The sequence below is a fragment of the Clytia hemisphaerica genome, unplaced genomic scaffold, assembly GCF_902728285.1.
Source record: "Clytia hemisphaerica strain Z4C2 unplaced genomic scaffold, Clytia hemisphaerica genome assembly, whole genome shotgun sequence".
Lineage (NCBI taxonomy): Eukaryota > Metazoa > Cnidaria > Hydrozoa > Leptothecata > Clytiidae > Clytia > Clytia hemisphaerica.
The window spans coordinates 730011-756350 of record NW_027104149.1 but is presented as its reverse complement, the minus strand read 5'-3'; the positions used below and the strand labels follow the sequence as shown (position 1 = coordinate 756350).

Sequence of the window (26340 nt, the reverse complement as noted above, 5' to 3'; positions counted from 1 at the left end):
TGATTACGCAATTTTCATATTGACATTTTCGAGGCATTTTGATGTAACTGNTCTTCATGCGCCGTAGCAAACGTGAAGCTGCGACCAAACCAATCAATTACAAATCATTTGCTAATAGTGGTCAACGATTACCACCCAATCAACCAACTGTATCAACAAGCCCTACATCAAGTGATAGTGAAACCAACCTTGAGAAGTCATCACTTCAAACTACTTTCAATTTGTACGAAAGCCTTTATGAGAGTGATCAGAGTGACACATCCTCAACTGACGCCAACCTTTCAAAACTCATTCAAACTTTATCACTCCAAGAACAAACTGAATCAACAATGGATCACGATATCAAGCAACTTTCCGTTGAACATAACGTCCTTTGCAGTGACATTGCTGACTTCGGTATGGATTACGATATTGAATTTATGTCATTTAATGAACTTGAAGATGTGCTTCAGAATCTAATGAAAATGCGTAATCGATTGAAGATAATCCACAGTGAACTTTCAAAGGTGATCACAGATGAGGATGTATATGAAAAAACATTCCTTAAAGTTTTTAATGATGCAATTACTAACACAAGAGAAATTATCCAGCGCATCCATAGTCGTCGCCAATCAGTACGCCCTATCGATAAACCAATACAAGATGCTCATCAAAACAAACTTGTCTCTGACTTCCTAATGAAGGAGGTTAAGGGAACCATCAAAACGCTCAAGGCAGTCTTCGACAAGAAACCAGCTGAATTTAATTATGACGAACTTATTCTAGCTGAACGCAACATTTCTGCTAATCAACAGAGTATGAACAATCTTTCGAAACAGATGGAGAAAATCCTTCTAAGTCAACATAACTTTCCAAATGATGAGATCAAAACTGTCACTACTTCATATGATGCACTAGTTGTTTCGAAATCCATGTATGTTACAAACCTTGAAGCAACACTCAAACATCAGGAGATTGCCAAAGAACAAAAATTTCAATCATCCAAACTGAACATTAAACTAAGCAAGTTTAAAGGGTATGACTCATCTTCAGACTTTTATTCATTTAAAACTGATTTCGACAAGTTGCATGCTAAATCAACACCAACTGCTCACCTTCCTGATTTGATTAAGAACAACTATCTTGAAGGCCCAGCCCTTACCCTTGTTAAAGGAGTTGATGACATTGATGAAATATGGCGTAGACTAAAGTCGTCATATGGTGATCCGAAACTTCTTCTATCAAAGAAACTTTCTACATTAAACAAGGCAACCCGCCTATGGCGTAATCGTGATCCTGAGAAGCAAATTGAAACAATCAGTAGCATGCTTAACTTTATGCGTGATGCAATGAACTTGTCTCGAAAACATCAAATTGAAAATTTTCTCTTTTATGGGAAAACACTTGAAGACATCTATCAGTTGATGGATGATGCACGTCAAACCAAATGGTTTTCCTTTCTTGAAGGAAAAACACTCAATCAGCCAGATGTATGGGAGGAGTTTATCAAATTCCTCGAAACAGAGCTCTCAATCCAACAACTCAAACTGTTACACTGTTCTCAACCAACAAGCGATACTGGTAAACAAACACCAGGGAATGGCAAACAAGGACCATCAGGAGGTGGTAGAAGTTCACACCATACAGACTACAAAAATCCGATCATCCAAACAAAGTGTTTCATCTGTGGTGCAACAGGACACATCCAGACAAATGGACCCAATAACTCAAAGTTATTACAATATTTCTCATGTCCAGAATTCGTCCAAATGAAGCCATCCCAACGATTCAACACCCTACGCCAAAAGGGTTACTGCACACAGTGTCTGTTTCCAGGCGCTCAACAATCAAAAGGAAAACACCAGGAGGGACGGTGTCAACGCGAGTTCACCTGTCCACACCCATCTCACGACAACTTCGACGTCAAGAAGCATGTTCTCGTCTGCCAAGACCATGCCTCAACGCCTGAATGCCACCAAGTCCTTCAGAACTTCAAAGAAAGATGCATCCTACGACAAACGAGACTTCAACAATTCTCCAAAGACATCAAACTGGTATTTCATATCGACACTCAGTCCTACAACTCAAGACGTAAGACTACACAACCATCAGATGTTGACAGTACTGACAATGACGACGACAATGATGCAATCTACATCCTACAAACAGTTATTGTTGATGGCCAGCTATTTACCATATTCTTCGATTCTGGCTGTAGTGACATGGTCATTTCGGAGAATGCTGTCAAACGTCTTGGTGAGAGAGCCAAGGTAGAGTATAGTGGTGACATCCCAATTGGAGGTGTTGGTAACGTTCAAACCTACAGTTCTGGATCCTACAAAGTCAACATCAACATCCCACTACACAACGGTTATGATGCACAATTAAAAGGACTTTGTCTTCCAAAGATCACGTCAACCTTCCCCACGTATGAGCTCAAACAAGTGGAGGAGGATATCATCTCAGCATTTCAGAAGACTGGAGGCAACCCAGATGACCTACCATCACTCCCATCATCCGTTGGTGGGGAAGTAGATATCATGCTAGGTATCAAGTATCATCGATATCATCCAAAGGAAGTGTTCCAACTGACAACCGGCTTGACAATATTCCAATCCTTGTTCAATAACAGCGATGGCAGCCGTGGCGTTGTAGGAGGCCCTCATCGTGCCTTCAACATCATCAACCAGCATCACATTGCAGTCAACCAAATGAATACATTCCTTGCAACTCATCGTAAACTATCAAGCCATCAACTGACTACTCTTCCAGAAGTTGACCTAATTCACGTCAAAGTTGAAAAGGATCACCAACAAAACCTCATGCTGGAGTTTGACGACCAACACCCAACAGCACTCGTCACCAGAAACAGCAAAGTCTTTGAAGAAGCTGAGAATGCCGGAAGTCAAATCACATATCGATGTGTTCACTGCAGAGACTGTAAAGAGTGCAAGATAAGCGAATCAATCGAATCCATCAGCCTGAAAGAAGAAGTGGAGCAACACTTAATCAATCAATCTGTTTCAGTTGAGTTAAAGAATCGTATCTCACACGCAAGCCTGCCACTACTCCACAACCCTGAGACAAAACTTGTCAACAACAAACACAAGGCACTGAAGGTATACTTCCAACAACTGAGGAAGTTGGACAAGGAACCATCAGACAAGAAGGATGTCATCACATCAGAAGCCAAGTTACAATCAATGGGCTACGTTGATTACGTGGAGAACTTAACACCACAACAACAACAGATGCTATCCAACACCAAAGTAGTCAACTTCATCCCCTGGAGAGCTGTGTGGAAGCCAAACTCTCTATCCACGCCCTGCAGAATCGTTTTTGATGCATCGCAACCCACTGATTCAGGATACAGTCTGAACGACATCCTTGCGAAGGGAACCAACAACATGAACCGACTAGTTGAAATTCTTATACGATGGTCGCTACATCATACAGCCTTCCACACTGACATTAGGAAGATGTATAATTCAGTTCGTCTTCGTGAACATCATTGGTGCCTACAACGATATATCTGGGAGGAACAACTTGACAAAACCAAAATCCCAAAAGAGAAAGTCATAAAGACATTGATCTATGGTGTGAAGTCATCAGGTAATCAATCAGAGCGAGCCCTGAGGGAAACCGGACGACTGTCCTCTGAAGACTACCCAGAAGTTGCTAAAATCGTCATGAAGGATATCTATGTTGACGACTGTCTATCCGGTGAGAAGTCAATGGAGCTTGCCACTCAACGTGCTGATGAACTTGAGATCGTGGTCAATCGTGGAGGTTTCTCTCACTCAAAGGAATAACATTCTCCCACCAAAAACCAAAGCCAGACCTGACATCAGATGGTGAAAGCATTGGTGTCGCTGGAATGAAGTGGTATCCGGAAGAAGATGTTGTGTCATTAGATGTCAGCGAGCTAAACTTTGCCAAGAAAGTCAGAGGCAAGAAAACCTGTCAAAATCAATGATGTACCACTTAACCTCACTCGCAGACAATGTGTCTCAAAAGTAGCTGAACTCTATGACATATCTGGGAAAATCACACCACTGACAGCCGCAATGAAGCTTGATCTACATCACCTTGTTGATCTTGGCATTGGATGGGACGATCGTATCCCAGACAATCTTCGACAAATATGGGACTCACATTTCAAAATGATGGAAGAAATCTCCCAAATAAAATACAGACGTGCAATCGTACCAGAGGATGCCATCAATTTAGAGATCAACTCAATCGATACAGCAGACGCTTCTAAAAACATCGCATGTGTTGCAATCTACGCACGTTTCAAGAGAAAGTGTGGGAAGTTTTCATGCCAACTTGTTTTCGCACGCTCAAGACTCATCCCAGATGGAACTACTCAACCAAGAGGTGAACTCTTTGCAGCAACTCTCAACGCACACACTGGAGAAGTCGTTAGAAGAGCCTTTGGATCAAAACTCAAATCAAGCTTGAAACTGACAGACAGCCAAATTGCCTTGTTCTGGATCAATGGTGTTGAGAAGCAACTAAAGCCATGGGTCCGCAGTCGTGTTACTGAAGTCCACCGATTCACTGAACTAGCATCATGGAAGTTTGTCTCGACCGAAAATATGATCGCAGACATTGGAACTAGGAGAGGTACAACCATTTCTGATGTATCATCAAATTCAACTTGGTTCAACGGGTTTGATTGGATGCATGATCCTGAGGATACCTTCCCCGTGAAATCTGTCGATCAAGTCAAACTCACAAATGAAGAACTCAAAGCTGCAAAGAAAGAACAGATTCTCCCAATTGTTGATCCAATCACTATACCTCCATCCATCCACTTTTCATCCATAAATCAACGGTTCGACTTCTCAGAGTACCTTGTGAACCCAATGAAGTATGGTTGGACAAAATCATTGGCAATCATGAGCGCGATATTTCAATTTGTATCAAACTTTGCATGTCGCAAGAAAAGATTGTCACGTATCGCTCTTCAACCATGTGAAAAATCAACTTTTCAATACTTCTTCACTAAAGCAACAGAGGAAGTACAATCGTTCTCATTGAAAAAGAAGTATGAACGAATCTCAACAATGAAGGATGGAATCTTACATTACACTGGCAGAATTCTACCTACAAACAATGTGACAGCAACTGGAAAGCTCACCAACATAATGCTTGACCTCACCGCATCATCATTCTTCGTCCCACTGGTCGACAGACACTCACCGATTGCCTACAGCATTGTCGATCATGTCCATTGGAACCATCCAGTTGCCAAACATGCTGGAGTTGAAACTGTTCTCCGTTATGTCCTTCAAATATCCTATATCATTGATGGTCGTGATCTTGTCAAGCTCGTCCGAAGACGCTGTGAAAGATGCAGATACATCGCAAAGAAAACAATCAATGTGGAAATGGGACCGATATCAGACCACAATTTGAACATCGCCCCTCCATTCTATTCAACACAAGTGGATTTGTGTGGACCATTTACTTCATACTCAAACTTCCACAAACGTACCACAATCAAAATATGGATGGTAATCTTTTGCTGCACAACAACATCCGCTACAAAGATCAAGATCATGGATGATTATAGTACGCCAGCATTCATCTTATCATTTACACGATTTGCCAGCGAAGTTGGATATCCCAAGTACCTACTACCTGACGAAGGAAGTCAACTAGTCAAGGGATGCGGAACGCTTAAACTTTCCTTTCGGGATATCCAAAACCGCCTGTTTCAAGATGTTCTTGTCGATTTTCAAACCTGTCCTGTATCCGGTCATCACATGCATGGCAAGGTGGAGCGGAAAATCCAGGAAATCAAGAAATCACTCAACATCAACTTTGACAAGTATCGTTTCTCCTCCGTGCTTCAATGGGAAACCGTCGCCAGCCAGCTGTCAAACACCATCAACGACGCACCACTGGCCCTCTATGGACATTCAGAGTTTGAAGTCTCCGACATCTTAACTCCAAACCGACTTCTGTTAGGTCGTAACAATAACAGGAGTCCATCATTTCCTGTCAATATCACCTCAAAACCCGACAAGTTTCTCAAACAAAATGAGGAGCTATTCAATGCCTGGTTTGAAGTATGGCTAACCGTTCATCTGCCAAAGCTTATGCATCAGCCAAAATGGTTTGATAACACATTTAATTTGAAAGTTGGTGATATTGTACTTTTCCTAAAGCAGGGAAAGCCAGTTATGCAACACATATCAATATGGAAAGATCAAAAGCGTCGAAACAAGCAAGGATGATCGTATTCGAAGGTGCCAAGTCGAATATCGTAACCACACCGAAAATGTCAATCGTACCACCTTTCGTGCAGTGCGTGGCTTGGTTATGATACACCCTGTGGATGAATTGCCTTTATTTCATGAATTGATTATAAGTGATATTGATAACTTGAGCAATTGAAATTTTGCATATGCCGGCCGGGCAGTGTAAACTAAAGAAATTCATGAAATGCAAAATTTCATTTATTATGTTTTGGTCTGGTTGAAATGCTTTTATCTTATTCTTATTCAAAATTTACAAAAAATATACATATTTAAGTTTTCTGTGTTTTTCAGTGTCTTTCTGTTTTTGCCACATGTGGACAGAGCTTTCCTAAGGGTCTAGACACATTTTGTAAGTTTTCTTTGCATGTCCACTTTGTTCTGGTCTTTGTCCTTTGGTTTGTTCTGCATTTTACACACAATTCAATTTTAAAATAATTTATATAATTTATACACAAAAAATAATTTATTTATTCATAATTTATTACATATCAACTTAGTTTTTTATAATTTTTGTCCACTTTGCTTTTTGATACAAAACCAGCACTTTGTTTTTTGTCATCAGTTGTCAACTAGCTTTTGAGGAGTTAACATCTCTCAAACTCAATTTTCAAATCAATTCAAGATGGCTACATCATTCAAGTTAGTTAGCTCTTAAGCTAGGTTGATAGCACTTCTAATCAATCAAACTTTGTTCAACTTCAAGCTCAAGCTCTTTTGTGTTCAGGACCATCACAATATCAATTTCCTGGCATGCTGGTAAATAGAACTTATATATTTTTACATTTTTCTTTCAACTTATACTTTCAATTTATACTTCAACTTACATTTTCAACTTACATTTTCAACTTAGATTTTCACTTATACTTAAACTCAGGCATTCAATTTTCTTTCAACATGAGTTTTTTTCTTTTGTATATACTATACATTATCGCTAGAACTTAGATTTTCCACAAGTAGGCGTGTCAATTTCACACTTTTGTTTTTGTTCAAGTTAGTTATTTTTCTTTGTATTTCTATTTTAGTTTTGAATCATTCTTTGAAAGATTGCAAAGAGCTTGCCAAAATTGGTGAACACCCGTCTGTTACACAGAGTCTAGAAAAAACCTTATATCTCAGGAAATTTAAATGCTACGACCTTAAAATTTTCAGAGTGTGTTCAGAAAGGGTATAGGGTCATAAAACGCGCAAAATCTCGAAATCGATAATTTTTTCACCAAATCTCAAAACTTCATGTGACTCCCACCTTAAGGGTCAAGTCTGTCAAAATGTGCTTCTAAACTCTCAAATCTTCAAAGGGGAACTTTACCAACCCAATAACACAATTTTGATAGCAACAAGGTAGAGTTCTTATACATAGTTCTTAAGTTCATATAATACATTTCAATTTGTTACTGTCCAAATATACTTAATTGGTAGCATGCTACCATCCTTTTCGGATAGGTGTAGTGAACTCTCGGTGACTAAATCACTTAAAATGTTCATAGTAACAGCACTGTTGATTGGTTGCTTTGCCGAAGTTCGAGCTTTGACATATTTATTTTCGTTGCTCTCATTCTTCTTTAAGAAGGTTTTGTTTGAATTATTAGAATGTTGGTTGCATTTACAACAGGACAATCGATCATGGCTATCTTCAACAGGTGATGTCAAAAGTCTTCTTTGGTTCAATGGTGTTATTGGTTTGTACTGGTCTTGGTGAAGGTTACTGGTGTTGCGATTCTGAAGAATAATCCTTTTGGTGAAGAAAAATGAATTCTCCAAAGTCATATTCATTCCTTTGCATCAAAATCCTTGCTTCGATCAATAAATTTCAATGATAACAGAGATATTGTACCGTTAAGATCAATGGTTGGAAACGTAGTACCACCTTCTTTCTTTGTATGAAAAGGGGTTAGCCTCAATCTCAAAAGATACTATTTCGAGATTGAATACCTTACTGATTTTAGCGACGATGTAAGAAATAGTTACTGCGTTAATATACCATTAAACTGACTTTTGTGTATTCTCAATTTTGTCATCAACATCACCTCCGACCAACAAACTTATTTTAAGATTGTGTGTTATTCTAGAGAACTGTTCTTTTCTACATGAAAAGAAACCTTCACTTTTGAGTTTAAAATAAAGATACCATTATGGAAATTACGTGATATCCCCTGATAGGAAGAATTCATTTCAATACATGAAATCCAAGATTTGAGGTTTTCAAAATCCTGAATACTAAAACCACAAATTTGATGTAACTTGAGGCTAAAGATACATGAAATAACACCGATACGTGCTATTATGACACGTCTTTGCTATAAGAACAAAGTTCATAAGAACATTCATAATGATTCAAGGCTAAAAACTCTTAAAAAAACATTCTAAGAAAAGTTGCGCCAGAAAAATTTCTTTTAAAAAATCACCAAAAATTATCCGTAAATACTGATAGCTTTACCCAAAAAGTAAGAACACCCTAAGGTTTCAAAACCTTTATCGAATACCTTATCAAATAAGGGGAAATTTTATGTTGTTTCTTGGAGAGTTTCACTTTCATTTCATAATTTCCGAAAAATAATATTTACCCTTATTTGTTTTCTGGCGAATCACTTGCTATGACGTCTGGTACTTCAAAATATTTTTGGACATTCTCATAAGAACGCATTTACACAACCCTAAATTATTAGAATTATTTTTTAAATCATGGAATGAACGCAAAATTTTCACCGAATAATAAATATTTCATTAGAAAATATTGATTTCAAATTAGAAAATTAACAATGAATGAATTATCAAAAATATATTAACAAAATATTATTTACAATTCGAGAATGTCCAAAACAAACAAAGCTAGAACCCAAGTGGTTTGATAGAATATCCATTTAAAATGATACTTTCCCTTCGGGGAAAAGCTTTTCTCAATGGTCACACTGCTTGAGCGATGCCAAAGAAATCATGACCAACACTATTGAAACATTTATATGAGCATAATAATCCACGGATGGGCAAAACACCGGCATTATTTTTCGTCTTCATAAGCTGGAAGAAGATTTAAGTAAGGATAAGACGAGAAGTTTTTCATATTGGGCTCTTTCAGAAAATGTCCGGGGGGGGGGGCAAAAGTCACAATGTCCGGGGGTAAATTTCTAAAAAATGTTATATCCACCATCCCCTATATTCAATTTTTTTCTGGAAAAGCTCACTTTGGTAAATAACTTCCGCCATTATGGAAGCAAACGTTCGATTTGCATAAGGGATAGCCTCTATAGATTCGAACGTTTGTTTCTATTATGTCTGAAGTTATGTAACTTGACAAAAAATGAAAAACCTCTTTACTATAGCATAAATTGTTTAATAAGGCACAAAATTAGGCACCACTTGGGGCTGGCCTAACAGCACCGAGATTCGATTTGAGATTCTATCCTCAGGGGTTCCTAAAATAAATCATCGTTCTAGCCTTGTAAAAAAATGTCACGTTTTTCAAAACAGATAATATCGAATGTACACTACCTTAAGTGTTAAGTGTTAAGGGAAGTAATTTTGGGCGGAGCAAAATTGCAAAATAAATCGCCTAAATATCACAGGAAAAAATTTTCGATTTCCAAGGTTGGAAATTCAATATTTTTGGGTTGGAAAATTTGGTTTTTTAATTGAAGGTTGGAAATTTTAGCGATTACCTTAAGCTGAATTGGAAAACGTAAATTACCCATAGGTTTTGTAGAATAAACCAATGCCCTTGAAAAATCAAGTGAAAAAAAACCATGTAGAAATGACAATTTTCCAAGGCTGGTTGGAAAACATGACTTTTTGGGTATGGGAAATTTTTATTTTCCAAACAGTTTGGGAATTGAAAAAAAGGTCAAAAATCAATGTGAAAATACATGTTTTTGTAAATTTGATACCTCGGGTTGAAAAACTAGACTTTTTGGGTAGGAAATTTGTGTTTCTCCCAAACAGTTTGGAAAGCGTTAAAAATCCATGTGGAAATCACACTTTTGTGAAATTGAAACTCTTTCGATTGGAAAACTAGACTTTTTGGGTTGGAAATTTGTGTTTCTCCAAACAGTTTGGAAAACGTTAAAAATCCTTGTGGAAATTACACTTTTGTGAAATTGAGATAAGAGACTCTTTCTTGGAAAACTAGACTTTTTGGGTTGGAAATTTGTGTTTCTCCAAACAGTTTGGAAAACGTTAAAAATCCATGTGGAAATTGTGTTTTTGTAACCATTTTCTGCGCATGTCCGAAAGCATCCACCGAAGGGGGACTTCAAAATATCTGTTCTGAAGGCACGTTTCAGCTGGATATGGCGGTCTGTTCTTAGCGAACTAAAGAAAATAGTCTGCTGGAAAAAAGTGGTCTGTTCTACTGAAGATTGGGACCAGCTGGAAAAATATGGTCTGTTCTACTGAAGATTTGGACCAGATGGAAAAATATGATCTGTTCTACTGAAGATTGGGACCAGCTGGAAAAATATGATCTGTTCTTATGAAAAAAATAGTTTGATATCTTATATTTATAAATAAGGTGTCTAAGAATTTCCTATCTGTTCTGAGGGAATTTCAAAAAAGTCCTGAATGTGGTTGCCTGGAGTGGCAGCTGAAAATTCTCCATCTGTTCTACAAAACATCTGGAAATTGTGGATCTGTTGAACTGTTAGCTGGAAATTAAGTTTCTGTTCTTAAAAGTCCTTCAATGTCAAGCTGGAATTTAGCGATCTGTTCTTATAAGATTTTGTCAGCCCTGGTAGATAAGAACAGTTAACTCGCGTAAAATCAATCGCCTGGTAATTTCGTATCTGTTCTGAAAGTTTTTTTACCTCCTAGCTGGAAAAATATAACTGTTCTGAAGTAAAAATTTCTCCCCTGGAAAACGAGGAACTGTTCTTAATTTCGTGGAAATCCTTCCAGCTGGCAAATCAGAACAGATATTTGCAAATTTTAGGTCGGTGGCTGCTTCTGCATGTCCTTTGAGAAAACCACAAGCGATTTTTCGCTCAAAACTGTTTTGATGTATAGCTAACCTAGATATTAGGCTATAATGTGAGCAGTCAAGCTGTAAGTTTCCGTCAGGTGAGGCGTCCCTTCGAAGCGGTCTCGGTCAACCGCAGTGAGTTCGCACAGTGAAGCACATAGGGTACTTGTGTCATAGTTTCAAATGGTGCCCTGCTGAGCTGTGTGAATGATCTAAGATCAACCACGTATCTGTGCGAACAATAACGAGAGATTGACCGGGAGCCATCGACCTAGGCTAGCGAGTGACTGTTCACAAAAACAAAAACCTTGTTTAAGATCTCTTTTTCCACATCTCTGCCATCATTTTTTGGATTTTGGCTTAACCTTTTTTAGCTTGGATTTTGGCTTTTTTCAACCTAGATTTTCGAAAATTCCAACCTTGTTTAGCTTGGATTTTGGCTTTTTTCCAACTGAATTTTGAAAAATTCCAACCTTGTTAAATTTGGATTTTGGCTTTTTTCAACCTAGATTTTCGAAAATTCCATCCCTGTAAAATTTGGATTTTGGCTTTTTTCAACCTAGATTTTCGAAAATTCCAACCTTGTTTGGTTTGGATTTCGGCTTTTTTCCACCTGGATTTTTGAAAATTCCAACCTTGTTAAATTTGGATTTTGGCTTTTTTTCCAACTGAATTTTAAAAAATTCCAACCTTGTTAAATTTGGATTTTGGCTTTCTTCAACCTGCATCTTTGAAAATTCCAAGCCATGGAAAATGCTAAATTTCCGACCTTGGAGAATGTCCCACATTTCCAGGTTGGATTTTCCATTGGATTTTATCTTTTTTCCAACTAAGAAAACTTGAAATTTCCAACCTTGGAAATCGAAAATTTTTTCCTGTGTATTGGGCGCGTGGGCGCGTGGGCGCGTAAGGCGCGTCATTTAACAGATTCAAAACTGTGGCATGTTTTATATATTCTGTTAGGCCAATTATCACAATGAAAAAATTTGATGAAGAAGAAAATGAAGACTTTTGCGAAGAAGAGTATTTCAACTTTGAAGAGCTTAGTTTCGGCGAAGAAAAAACATTTTTTGCGGTAGATGGTATCTTTTACCGAACTAAAATTATTTTTTCGGAAAATTTTTCTAAAAGCTTATTTGCTTCAAAATCTTGAAAATAGTGCTTTTTGACCAATTTTCCATCCAAATTTTTCATAGAAAAACAGCCATAACTTTTGATGCACTAATTTAGAAAATTTTTCCGAAAAATCTAAAACAGTTCAATTCTTTGCGGACAGTTTGAAAAAACTTCGAAACAAAAAGGTTAATTACCCATTAAAACTTAGCACTTTTTATAAAAGAAGGTGATGAAACATATCATTAACGTCTTTTTAAAGTTCATAACGTCATTTTTTTAATTAAATTCTTTATTACTATTAAGGGATTTGATTAAAAAGCAATTTAAAAAGGCAATTCTTTGTTAAGTGTTAAAGAACCTAAAACATAACTTTTATGTTCAAGTACTAAAATCAATTTTCCGTCAGAGCCCTTAAGTTATATCAAGAGTGGTACTGTAGTGTAATTGTTCCAAAGCGAGGCGGGTAATGGTCGAGACGTGACGTGGTGTGACTTAAAGAAAGAAAACTAACCTTTTTAGTGTCTACGAAACGTACACATTCCAACCAGACGTTCAAGAAAGGTGTGTGACAGATAGCACATTCCGAACCTTCACTAAACATCTGCTGAATCTCTGGAAACATTTTCAATTGTTTACCAAGTTTTGATGTACTAAAAGATGATGATAAACGGCCATAAGATAATGTTTTTTATAAGCATCATTTCACTGAAGATTGGAGACGCCATGAAACTCTTAGGTTTAAAATAAAGATTATGTCAGCTCTCATTATAAGCGTCAATACAACTTTGACCGCCGATTGAGCTATTTTATGTCGGTTATCAAAAGATACATAGGCTGCTATACTAGTTCCATACCCTTTGCATCAAGTCCAAATAGAAACTATTTGGTAAGAAACAAGTGCAGTGCTTAACGTATAGCTGTATGGATTTAAGCCGTACTGATACATTTTGAGACCTTTAAAAGTTTTTTTAGATGTAAGGTGTCCCGGAGAAAAGTCATGTTTCAAAACACGACTACAAGTAAAAAATAAGTCTTTGCGTATCTTAATAAAATGTGATCGTTAATATGTCTTTGTTTGAAAAAGACAAGACAAGACAAGACATACACCTTCCCAAAAAATGGGAATAGGCTCTAACCTAAGTCAGAGATCACTGCACAATATACTACATAAACTATAAAAATAAATAATGAAAATAAATAACTAAAGAATAAATAACTGCTATCAAAATAAAAATCTACGATACGAAATATTGTTAATCAACTTCCACCATCTCAGTCTATCAGAGGCAATCGCATACTAATTACATTTATCAATACCAGCTTTTTTCAAACATTTAGAAATAGATCTACCATATGTAAACTTTGGACAACCTCTGGGCCTTTTAGATCGAACCCAACAAGATATCATTTTTCTCGGTAACCTTTCCCAAAAATACGCATTACATGCCCAGCCCATTGTAATTGCTTTTTGCAACATACAAATCAATCGATTTCAAAGATAACTTTTCGAACATAGATAACAACGTAAGCCTTTCCTGCCAAGCCCGAAAGCGATTGGTGTGGCACATAACACGAACACATTGATGATGAAATCTCGATAATAACTTAAATAACTTTTCTGTAACACACTAACATTCAGCACCATACAAGAGTATGGGTAAAACAAAAGAAGAATAAACTTTTCCCTTTGTGACACTACAGGAGCTGAAAATCGATTTTCTCAGTGCGCCGAACGCATTTCCCGCTTTACGAATACGTGTTTCAATCTCGAGGTCATCTGTACCATTTGTTGAAATGATACTTCCTAAATATGTGAACTGGTTAACGATTGGGATGTTTCGGTTATTGGTTAAAATGATGTCAGAGAAATCAGCTTTATCGTAATCTTCTCGCAATTCGTAAAGAGAAGGTGCCTTGGCACAGAAGAGCAATTCAGTTTTTGAGCTTTGACGAGGCTCTGTTACTCCGGTGTGGATTTCTGTACCAAAGCGAGAAAAGTGGTGAACTAGTGATTGCGTCTCAACAACAGCATCATGACGATTATCGAATACGATTGCAGTATCATCTGCATATTCTGAATCAAGCAACGAAATTGGTTCTCCACGTGCTTTGAACGATCTACCTGTCATTTGAGCATCATTTTTTGTCATGAATACACAAGGAGTGGCAGAACATTTTATTCTCCAACTACTGATGGTTGCTGTGATGAAGAACGTGAAGAGCATGGGGCCTAGGACATCCCCTTGTTTAACACCGATACTATTGTTGATGGGATCAGTGATGAAGTTGTTGTCGATTTTGACAGCAAATGTCTTGTGTAAAGCAGTTAGGAGGTTCACAAGTTTAGGTGGCACACCGTACTTCAGTAAAATGCCCCATAACAATTTTCTGGGCACTCTGTCAAACGCTTTGACTAAGTCAAGAAATAACACCCACGATTCCAGTCCATGCTCACTCCTTTTCTTAATTGCGGATTTGATTGTGAAGACAGCGTCAATGCAGCCACGTTTTGGTCGGAAGCCGCATTGTTGCTCATGATCTAGTTGCTCTTCTATCGGAAGCAATCGGGCGTGTAAAATGTTAGCAATGATTTTGTATGTAATTTCTAACAACATTATCCCACGATAGTTTTTGGGTAGTGATAAGTCACCTTTCTTTGGGAGTGCAATCAGTCGACCGATGTTCCATTCATCAGGAACAATTTCTGTATTCCAAAAGTTTATAATGATCTGTCGTAAGATGATACGAGTAGCTTTTAGGGGTTGGGACGTAGCTTTTTGGATTTCTTCATCTGTCGGAGGGTGGTCATATTCTTTGTGGACAGGGTGTTGGGAAATTTCGTCCAGCACTGTGGGATAGTACGTGCCTTCTTGATCAAAAAGATTCTTGAAGTGGTTATACAAAACGGTGTCGTTTTCCTCGGGTGTTTGACATGTAGAGCCATCTGGTTTTTTCATTTGTTTTTGTACAGATGGACGAATTTTTGCCAGAGAACCTCTAAGTATTTTAATAGATTCCCAAGCTTTCTTGGTACCAAAGTCATTAATGTTATTGCAATGGAACTCTATCCACTTGTTTTTAGCAATTTTTGACTTCACGTTTCAGCTTCTTTCGTGCATGTTTCAATTTCTCACTGCTATTTCTCGTCCTCCTTCGTAGCACTCTTTGCATTGCTTCATTACGATTGCTTATCAACGGGATCAAAGTTTCTTTATTTGCTTCAAACCAGCCTGGCTGTGCTCTGGGTTTGTTGGTATAATCGAATGACAAGCTGAGGATACAGATTTGATAATCTCTGTATGGGTTATTGTATTTGGAGTGTTCAGCTTCACATGTTCGCAAAAGTTGTAACATAACAGTTCTGTCATTTAAAACAGTGTAATCAAGATTTATTAAGCGATTTCGAGGGGTAGTTTTCTTTTTCAAACGTTTCATAATACGAAGTCTGATCATGATTGCACCATGATCACTGTCAATCACTTGTTTACACGTACCTGCGTCAACAATACGATGAAACATTTCAGCGTTTACTAGGAAATGATCAATTTGGTGTTTGTTTTTACTCCTTGGGTGTGTCCAGGTTGCATAGAGTCTCTTTGTAAAACATGTTGTACTCACTTTAAGTTCGTGTATGGCAAGATGAGTGAGAAAACGTAAACCAGCATTGTTTATGTGACTCAAGCCGTACTTTCCGAGTGGACCATTATCATTATCTGAAGCACAACCGACGCTTGTATTGCAGTCCGACCCAATGATCAGAATATCGCCGTTGCGTCTCTTATTGATACAATTTGAGAATTTTTCAAGATAGTCATCCCACTCTTGGTCTGGTGCATTACCGACAGGACCGTACGCTGATACAAGAAATAAACAAACGTCTCTTTTGTGTTTGTCTTTAACACAGAGTCTTATAGCAATAATTCGAGCACCATAATCGATATGCTTTTCGTATCCTGCTGCTTTCCATGCGGATATTCCTTCGTGGTTTAATACAACGCCGACTCATTGCGAGCCACGATTACACGCATCGTTTGTTTTTTCAAGTCCGTTTGTTATTAGTTTGAACTTGTCACAGTCAAGAGTCTCATGTCCGAATCTCCATGTTTCCTGAAGACACATACCCCAAACATTTTTACGTAATGATAGCGAGTTGAACAACTCTTCGAGTCTCGAGGCAGATTTTATTCCACGTACATTCTGCGAAATGAAGCAAATGTTCTTCATAAGCTTTTTAGCAACCATGCTTGTGAGGCTATGGGGTGCTACGAGTGTTGATTGCCAAATCCCACCGTATCCGGTAATCCAATTGGATTCGCGAGGAGTACAGCCTCTTGGATTGACCACTCAGCTTGAATGTCGATTGTCGTCACTTCATTCGTTGTTGCGTGTATAGGTGTGGTGGCTCACCCCCATTTAATTGAGGAGGATTTTCTTTCCACCACCACACCCTTTTGTTGTTTTTTGATCTATAAGAACAAGTTAGACTCAAATTTGGAATTGTGGTGTTTCTTTTTATTTGTTTGATTTGTTTTATTTGTTTGAAAAAGACGTTCATAAAAAGAGTTTATTACACAATTGACTTATTGATTATGTTTATTGCGTTTCTGTTTCACTAAAACCACTTAAGTGTTAATTATTGTTTTGCGTTAAGAGAAACTAGACATACACTCCTACAAAGATCTTTTTACTTCTGTAGTCGTGATCTGACACATGACTTTTTTTTCGGGACACTCTGTATTTAAAACAATGTACCACTTATAATTTTATAATTATAATTTTAACCAACATCTTTGATCGGAGTTTAACGGAAAAAAGGGGTTCATGTATCGAGAGCCCTAGATCTACTTTTTGTCACATATTTGTGATGTAGCGCCGTTTGAGGCAAGACAAATTTGTAAGATCTGCATTGCTATAGCTTCGTTGGAGATATCTCTTTTCTAATAACTCCACTAGTTTATGAACCTGAATTGAGAGTCCTCAGATTTGATATAAAGCTCAGTCGTCCAGATTAGACATTTTAAAAACAACAATCATGGCAATTAATTCAATTTTACCTGCACTGTTTAGTTGCTTTTAAAATGAACCTTGCTACGATCTCCTGAAGTATCAAATACAAGAAAATTTTGTTATAAGAAATATTTTTGAAATATTTTTGGTCAATCTTGAACAGTAGGATTAGCTGGCAATTCTAAGTCATTTAACTGAATACGAGCCTATACAGGGTGTCCTGAATAACAGCACTGTATTCAACAATAGAAACAAATTGTGTGTATCACAAGTTTTAATCACTTGATATAAGACGATCTTTGTTGTTATAGACATTCACAAAATCAAATCTTTGTGTCTTTTTATTATGTTATTGTTTAAAGTTCTTTAAACATTTTAACTATGAAACTTACAGTATTCTACTTAAAAAGTGGTCTGACACACTACTTTTTTAGGACACCCTGTATTATGAAAGCACGGGCAAGCACCGTTACGATTGTATTCTCTAATTTTCATATTTGGCCCCTGCCCTGAATTAAAAATCTCATAAATCAAAATGTAAAGTGACGCCCCCCCCAGCGGTAAGTCTAATCACGATATCACGTAATTTTCGTCTTCAATCACGATCACGAAAATCAGCAAAAAATTTAGACAATCACGCATCCTTTTGAAAAAGTCCAAATCACGCATCACGGCTAAAAAATCTTTCAAAGCACGATCACGTTTTGACCTCTGATCACGCAATCACGAAGAAAAAATTTCCAAATCACGTAATCACGCAAGAAAAAGGTCACTATCACGTCATCAGGAAAACCGCTTGGGGGGGGGGCTCTAAAGTGTTGAGGTTGTCGGTACAAACCTTTAGAGAAAGGACTTCTTCCTCTTGTATAGAATGTACTGGTTCGTTTCGAAGCATCTGGTTTTGTTCACAATGTAATTCATCTAACTTCAAATTGAAAATCTGGACAACAGGTATTTGAATTATAAAGTCTACTGTATAAATTTTTCGATGAAGGTTAGTAAAATTTAATGCAAGTATAAAGTGAAAATAACTTGGTAGGCGAAAGTAATGTGATTGCTTTTCGTGGCGAAGTCATTCACAATATCTATCCTAGTAAATATTTCCTTATAAGTAATTTAATAATTTTCAATGTGATAAATACCTGAACAGGAAAAGATTGTATTGCATTACAAGCAACATCTAAAATCTCCAAAGATCCACATTGACAAATTTCCTAAAAAACAGATAACACCACTTAAATATAAATAAAAAGAACAACATTTGTTAAAATTGAAGCAGAAGCTTTTCGGTCTTATGCCATCATCAGTGCTATAGATAGTAAAATTAGAAATCAAAAAAGTTACAAATTTATCAGTCTAAAAACAATTAAAAGCTGTTAAAAAGTTAATAAAAGAAAGTCGTTAAAAATATCTATGTTACACCATTGCGAAATAAAATTAGCCGTTTTGAATCTAATTGGTCATTAAGAATGGGTCTCTTGAGGGCAATGAGAGCAGCCTCTAAGTTTTTGCGTAAACGTGTGTTCCCACATGTTGTTTTTTTTTTTTTTTTTTTTTTTTTTTTTTTTTATTTAACTTGACATGGCAAATATATCGAATTCAACTAAACTACCGAAAAGGATTGCCGACAAATACAACAAGCTATATTGGTTATCAGTAAAGTTACATAAAACATCAGCTAATTTTGGTTTTGTAAAGAAATGTTTAAATCTACATGTAACACCGAAATTTGCTCAAGTGAATGGCCAATTCTTGAATCGTGATGACAAAGACAATGCTGAGCGTAGCATTCTACTCTCCAACGCGAAAAAACATTTTCAAACCTTAAAAACTGTGATTACCGAACACCGTGAAGCAGCGAATGACCTACTATCTGTTACTGGAGTTTTACTCTTCAAAATCCTTCAACGAAGAATCCTACATGCTTCAAAAGGTATACGTTCTTCCTCATTCAAAACAAAACTGAATAAACTATCAAATCTCCGTATTCACAGCAAAAATCATCTCAAACCCTATCGGATTCCTGTTATCAACTTATCTTCAAAGGATCTATCTGAGAAAGAACTTTTACAATTAAGCTACGGTTTGGATCAGAGTTTCGTTGACAAAAATAAACACGTGAGAAAGAACCTAGCTGCAAACCTTGAGACACTCGCGCAATCGATCGATAAAGATGTGTCGAATGAGCAAAAGGAGGAGCTTCATGAATTCTTACGAGCATATTGTGATATGTTTGACAAAAACATTAAAAACTCAAAAGACTTTACTTACTTCAACTTAAAACGACTAAAAGAGGATGATTCTATAGTAATTATTCCGGGAGATAAAGATTCATGCGTCGTAGTGATGGATAAGGTTGATTATGTTAATAAGCTGAACACTATGATTGATGAAGGTATTGATAAAAAAGTATATGAAAAGTCTGAAGAAGACAATACTTTAGTTGATTTGAAACATTTTCAAGACTTTCTGTATCGCAATTTTCGAAAATATGACCACTACAAAGATATGTGGCCAACTTCACATACGCCTGCTAAATTATATGGTACGGCTAAAACACACAAGTTTAATGACATTTCTAAAGTTACCGTCGAATCCTTGAAATTCAGGCCCATTATTGCACAGACAGGGACCTGTTGGTACAATGCCGCACAAGTGATTTCCAAATACTTGAAACCACTTTATACATGTAACGAATATATAATCAATAACACTCAGGATTTTCCCAAAATGATCCAAGACCAACCACCCCTTACAATAGATGACGAATATGTTTCATACGATGTTGAGTCACTATTCACAAACGTTCCAATTGATGACACGATAGACTACATTTTAGATCAAATCTATGTACATAAAAAACTCCCGATAATTTGTACACAGCTGATAATGAAACGTCTATTACTGAAACTGTCTAAAGATAGTACATTCATCTTTCAATCGCGCCTTTACAAACAGATAGATGGTTGCACCATGGGCGGACCTCTCTCAGTTACTCTTGCCAACATATACCTAACCAAGATCGAAACAGAGATCGTCCCAGTTATCAAACCACCTCTCTACAAACGCTATGTTGATGATATCATTACGAGAAGAAAGATTAGAGAACCAGATCATCTTTTCCACGCCATGAACAACTACCACAAAAACATTCGTTTCACAATTGAAATACAACCTACCAAGTTCCTAGACAGTAATATCACTCTAATCGATGGGAAAGCAGTAACGTCTGTACATAGAAAGCCAAACAAATTACCCACACATTGGTCATCGAAAGTACCCAAGAGATATAAGCGTAATGCGATAAATGGAGATTTGAACAGATCCTATCGTATTGGCAACGATTTTACAAATGAAAAGGAGGTGATTAGAGATAAATTCAAAAATGCAGGTTTTCCTCCACGTTTCACTGAAAGTGTGATTAAAGATTTTGAAACTAAATTGAGTGATGATCGTCTGATACCCGAATTTCTGTTTGAAGAGAAAAAGAAATTTGTCCTTATTGAGCTTCCTTTCTGTGAAAGTAATGAATTATTATTTAAACGATTTATATACAAATTAAAATCTTTTACCAATGATAAGATTGATTTCGCAGTTAAATGGTCTACAAAGAAAGTGAAGCAATTATTTAGTCCTAAGGACAAAAACCCACACCCAGCATGTAAGATTTATGAAGGTATATGCTCGTGTGGTATGAATTACATTGGTGAAACAAACCGCAATGTGGAAACTAGATGGTCAGAGCATAACAATATTGCACATAACTCTGAACCAGCCAAACACCTATTAAACCACCCTGACCATGAGTTCCAATGGAAAGTAATATTAAATGCACCTGGGAACACACGTTTACGCAAAAACTTAGAGGCTGCTCTCATTGCCCTCAAGAGACCCATTCTTAATGACCAATTAGATTCAAAACGGCTAATTTTATTTCGCAATGGTGTAACATAGATATTTTTAACGACTTTCTTTTATTAACTTTTTAACAGCTTTTAATTGTTTTTAGACTGATAAATTTGTAACTTTTTTGATTTCTAATTTTACTATCTATAGCACTGATGATGGCATAAGACCGAAAAGCTTCTGCTTCAATTTTAACAAATGTTGTTCTTTTTATTTAACTTGACATGGCAAATATATCGAATTCAACCACTTAAATCTTCAGGGGCATATTCAAAACTCCTTTAAACACTTTGAGCCAAGACTAATTAAAGGAGTGCTAATTTTACCTCAGGAATCTCGGTCAACCTATTTCTTCTTGCTCGTAGAATCTTCAATTTTCGTAGGAATGCAATCTTCCTTGGTAGACTAAAAGAGAAACCCTGCGATTTTCAAAAAACAATCGACTTTACACTTTATAAATGGGACATTGCTTATAGCATAACTATATAACAGAAAAATCCTAGAAAGCAGAATATATCAAGTAGAAATAGCGAATTTAAGAATAATTTTCACCAGTTTTCATTTCTATTTCGTACTACGAAAATTAAAATATCCACGAACCTACCTTTGGATGAAATTATCATTAATGTTGAGCTCTTTAAGCTGAGAAAGATGACATATTTCTTCAGGTATTTGTAACAACTGATTACCATTTATACTTAAAAGTTGGAGATATGACAGCCTAAAAAGGAATTTTATATAAAATAAAGTCTTTAAATTGTTCTGTCTATGTCATTGATTATAATATTTTACATGTATTGCATGTTTTGTTACGTTTGGTTAAATGAAGAAACTTTTTCTTAAGACTTACTTTTGTTTCACCATATATCTTTTCAACAAAGTTTTGTACTATATGTAATCATAGTGTAATCCTCTAATTAAGTTCACACTTCTTTTATGAGTCCTTTTACACTACAATCATGGTCGAAATATATCGAGATTTTAGTGTAGTTTTAACGTTTTTTCAGAATTTAAAGTTCGGGCGAGAATTGCTATTTTAGCACTTCCCCTTTTCTTCATTGATTATTTCGACTCTGGAAGGGTTCGGTGGCTTCTAGGCTATATTCGAAGCCTTATTGGAGCAAATTTGAGCTTTTAAATCCTGAGATCCTATAGTCCTAAGTGCTAAGTCTCATGTTAAAACTAAGAGTTAAAAATCTACTTTCCAACTGTAGTTTAACGCACTCAAAAATCATTTGTGGTGTTTGAAATTTCGCAGGAAGATCCCCTATGTCTCAAATATTTTGTCCATGATTGTAGTGTCAGTATGTTTTGTATTTAAATATAATAAAAAATCAAACCTGTTAATAGTGCATGGTATTTCTACCAAATAGTTTTGATTCAAGTTCAGTAACACTAAGCAAGTCAGTAGACCTAAAACATGGAAAAAGAGAGGATTTTTTTAGCAAAATTAATATAGTAGAATTATTTACAAATGTTTTTCATAGATTTAAGCACAAAATAAACAAAACACAATCTTACAATTTCACCTGACTATTATAGTGAAGACCCTGAGCGAAGAGGAAAGTTTTTAAAGAGAAATTAATGAGCCGTTGGAAGTTGGAAGTACTAAAAAAATCAGGTACTAATATCAGGCTTTATTAAGATGATGATATACAGTACACTTACAAAACTCAAAAGTCCTTACACTGTAGTATAATGTGGATACTATACTAGAAATACGGAGTAAAACCTCAAGACATTTTATGTACTTAAAAAATCAATGATTTTTTTTAATCCTTGCAGTATATTGCATTCTTCTCAAATTTCTACTGAAACCTTTGTTCAATTATAGAGGTAATAAAGTTGGATGGAGTAGCAACTTTTCTGTATTAGCCAAAGAAGTCATAAAACTAATAAAATTTGCCGAGGATTCCCTGAGCAGCGAACATTCAAGTATAGACCTTTTTTGAATAATTATGTAGTCCAGCCATAAAAACAATGATAGAGCCATGCATAATTACTGTATCATGCATATTGTAATAATTATGCATGGTTTTATCATTGTTTTTCTGCTGGACTACATAATTATTCAACAGGGTACGACATAGCTGAAATATTAAATCAACAGTTTGCAAGTGTCTTCTCTAAAGACGACGGCTTATTACCTGAAATCAAAGGTCCTAAAGGATCGAACATCAAAGACATTGTTTTCACCAGAAACGGCATCCATAAATTGCTATCGAATATCAATCCTAAGAAAGCTTGTGGTCCCGACAATGTCTCAGCAAGGATTCTCCATGTATGTGCAGACATTTTACCTGACATCTTTGTTTTACTTTTCACGGCATCACTCGAACAAGGAGCCATTCCAAACGACTGGCGACATGCATTAGTGACTCCAATTTACAAAGGCGGGAATAAAGACCGATCAAAAGCTGAGAACTATAGGCCAATCAGCCTAACATCGATCACTTGCAAGCTTATGGAGCACATAATCCACAGCAATATAATGACTCATTTTGATCAGGACCACACACTTTCTGATACACAACATGGCTTTAGAAAATTTCGATCATGCGAGACGCAGCTAATTCAAACCATAAATACGCTGGCGCAATCTTTGAACAATCGCGAACAAACAGACTCCATTTTGTTGGATTTTAGTAAAGCCTTCGACAAGGTTTGTCACAGAAAACTTTTATTGAAACTTGAACATTATGGCATCCATGGAACCTTGCTTAAATGGATAGCGGATTTTCTGAACAATCGTAGTCAATGTGTAGCTGTAAGAGGAACTCTGTCAAAGCGGATAGCGGTCACTTCAGGTGTCCCTCAAGGCTCAGTTCTTGGTCCCCTCTTGTTTCTTGTTTATATAAACGATATGCCCTTGCATGTTGATTCAAATATTGCTTTGTTTGCTGACGATTCCTACTTATTCAAAGTAATCAAATGCCTAAATGATGCATATTCATTACAAGCAGACCTTGACAAGTTAGTGGAGTGGGAAAAGCAATGGTCAATGGAGTTCCACCCGGGGAAATGCTATGTACTTCGCATAACAAACAAACGTAAAATTATTGACCACACCTATACAATCCATGGTCAAAACTTGAAGGCAGTTGATAAAGCAAAATACCTTGGAGTAACCATTTCCAAGAATCTCTCTTGGAAACATCATGTTTCAGTCATCACTGCTAAGGCAAATTCCACCAGGATATTTCTTCAAAGGAATCTTCAAATGACAGACACAGAAACTCGTCTCGTTTGCTATAAGACATACATCAGACCTCTAGTAGAATATGCATCTTCAGTATGGGACTCACCTGGGAAATTGAATATAACATCGCAGTTAGAAAGCGTCCAACGAAAATCCATCCGTTGGATTTACAATAGGTGGGACAGGGAATGTTCACCCACTTCGTTATTGAAAGATGCTAATTTGGATATACTTGAAAATCGTCGCAAAATCAATCGCCTCAAACTTTTTCACAACATCATGTCTGGTTCAAAACACGTAGACAAATCAATCCTCCCCACGAGACAGCGTTGTAAAAACGTAAAATATAAACAATTACTGGGCTCAATCCAGTCATACACAATGTCTTTTTTCCCAAATGTGGTTCAACTATGGAACAGCCTTCCAAAAGAAGCAACATCTATTGAAGATACTGTTGTTTTTATTGATAAAATTAGTGGTCTGAACTTAGATTTCTAGTAAACCATTGACTCCATTTTATGCTAATTTTATCCCTTATCTTCAGTCCTAAATCTGCAGAAATCTGTGGATCTAATTTTGATTATTTTTGTCAACACCTACCCAAAATCTAGAACTCAAAGCTTGAAATCATTTGGAATCTCTCTACTCACTAATAAGCTTTATATACCTTTTAAGATGTTTTTATATTTATTTTTAGTAAATAAATCTTATGCAATTTTTATTCTTTTAAGCCGGATACATATATTTTTTATCACTATTTATTTACCTTATATTTATATTCTTTTCTAGATAATATTTGTGAGAATAGGTTTTGTAACCTCCTGTAAATTATCGAATAGAAATAGAAAGGGTGGCCTCTTTGAAAAAAGTTCTATATTCCCAATAAGTGAAAGCAAAATTAATGGCTTCCTCCCAAAGCAACATATAGCAACAGTTTGCTATCAATGATACAATACAATAAAATAGTAGGAGTGATATCTCCATATTTTATTGCCTCCGTCATGGTTCAATTCAAAAAAGCATCAATATGTGCACAAAATTAAATTCATGTTGCAATATTTACTTTTTTGGCAAATTGGTCCCAGAGGAAGACCAAAATAGTAGAATGTGGTATGCAACATTAGACCAACTCTTGGTACTTACTGTTTCTCACCTAAAGTACTGGGGCATAATTCATGAAGTTCATTATTAAACAAATGTAATGTCTCCAAACATTTGAATTCTCTCAGAACATGTGGAATTTCTTTGAATTTATTATTTCCCAAATTGATTAATTTGAGCTGAAAATACAATAAAAGAAGTAGTTTCAACAGAGTGCTGAAGAAAAGTTTCAGGGAGTATGTAATAGTTTTTTAAAATTTGTCTATTATATATATTTTTTTATTTTACTACGCTACTGTATGGATTTTTCTTACCACTGTTGACTGTGTAGTACCATTCATGTCAATGATAAGTTTTTTCTTGAAAACTATTTCTTTAAGCTTGTAAAATTAAAGTACACTGAGACACTGAGTGGTAGAATTTCTGGCAGTGATCGTGTATTAAAACTGACGGCTAGCTGTCTCTCTTTTGAAATCTGGGAAATTTCAAAAAATATTGGATTATAAAAAAACACTCTTACCTCTGCCAAACTTGACAAGTCATCGGGAAGCTCTGTTAAATGATTATTTTTCAAGTCTAGGCATCTGACCGATGTGATTTTCCCAATGCTTTCAGGCAAATAGGACAGATTTTTATTGCTGAAATTGAGATTTTGAGGCTTTCTTTTTAGTGCTGCTACAAGCATGCGATTTTCTGCATCCACCATGTTTGTTTATGTTTTGATTTGTTTTGATTTTGATGTTTTGATCGTAAAAATAATTACACGATTGTTCGAAAGTGTGGCCACACTGACAAGAAGATTTCCCGTAGAA

At 36.3% G+C, this 26340-nt stretch overlaps 2 protein-coding genes across 2 annotated transcripts; one reads left to right on the top strand and one right to left on the bottom strand.

The window, feature by feature from the left end:
• Nucleotides 1–4046: 4046 nt before the first annotated feature.
• LOC136814029 (uncharacterized) lies at nucleotides 4047–6227 on the top strand. The gene has a single exon (XM_067070535.1). It carries the CDS (start codon nucleotides 4047–4049, stop codon nucleotides 6225–6227), a length of 2181 nt encoding a protein of 726 aa, XP_066926636.1.
• A 2725-nt stretch (nucleotides 6228–8952) lies between these two features.
• Nucleotides 8953–26291, bottom strand: LOC136814021 (leucine-rich repeat-containing protein 69-like). The gene is made up of 10 exons (XM_067070527.1): nucleotides 26049–26291; nucleotides 25581–25707; nucleotides 22569–22641; nucleotides 21833–21949; nucleotides 21555–21633; nucleotides 18465–18536; nucleotides 18161–18262; nucleotides 17370–17413; nucleotides 12827–12965; nucleotides 8953–9266 (listed from the first exon to the last, which is right to left on the bottom strand). Exons 1-10 carry the CDS (start codon nucleotides 26232–26234, stop codon nucleotides 9153–9155), a joined length of 1053 nt encoding a protein of 350 aa, XP_066926628.1. The 5' UTR covers nucleotides 26235–26291; the 3' UTR covers nucleotides 8953–9152.
• Nucleotides 26292–26340: the final 49 nt, after the last annotated feature.

Excerpts from the sequence above, each read along its gene's own strand:
- LOC136814029 (XM_067070535.1), top strand. The coding sequence starts at position 4,047 with ATGAAGCTTGATCTACATCACCTTGTTGATCTTGGCATTGGATGGGAC.
- LOC136814021 (XM_067070527.1), bottom strand. The coding sequence starts at position 26,234 with ATGGTGGATGCAGAAAATCGCATGCTTGTAGCAGCACTAAAAAGAAAG. Across the intron at positions 25,708-26,048 it reads ACTTGTCAAGTTTGGCAGAG|CTCAAATTAATCAATTTGGG; the intron begins GTAAGAGTGTTT and ends TTGTATTTTCAG. Across the intron at positions 21,634-21,832 it reads AATGATAATTTCATCCAAAG|TCTACCAAGGAAGATTGCAT; the intron begins GTAGGTTCGTGG and ends TTTCTCTTTTAG.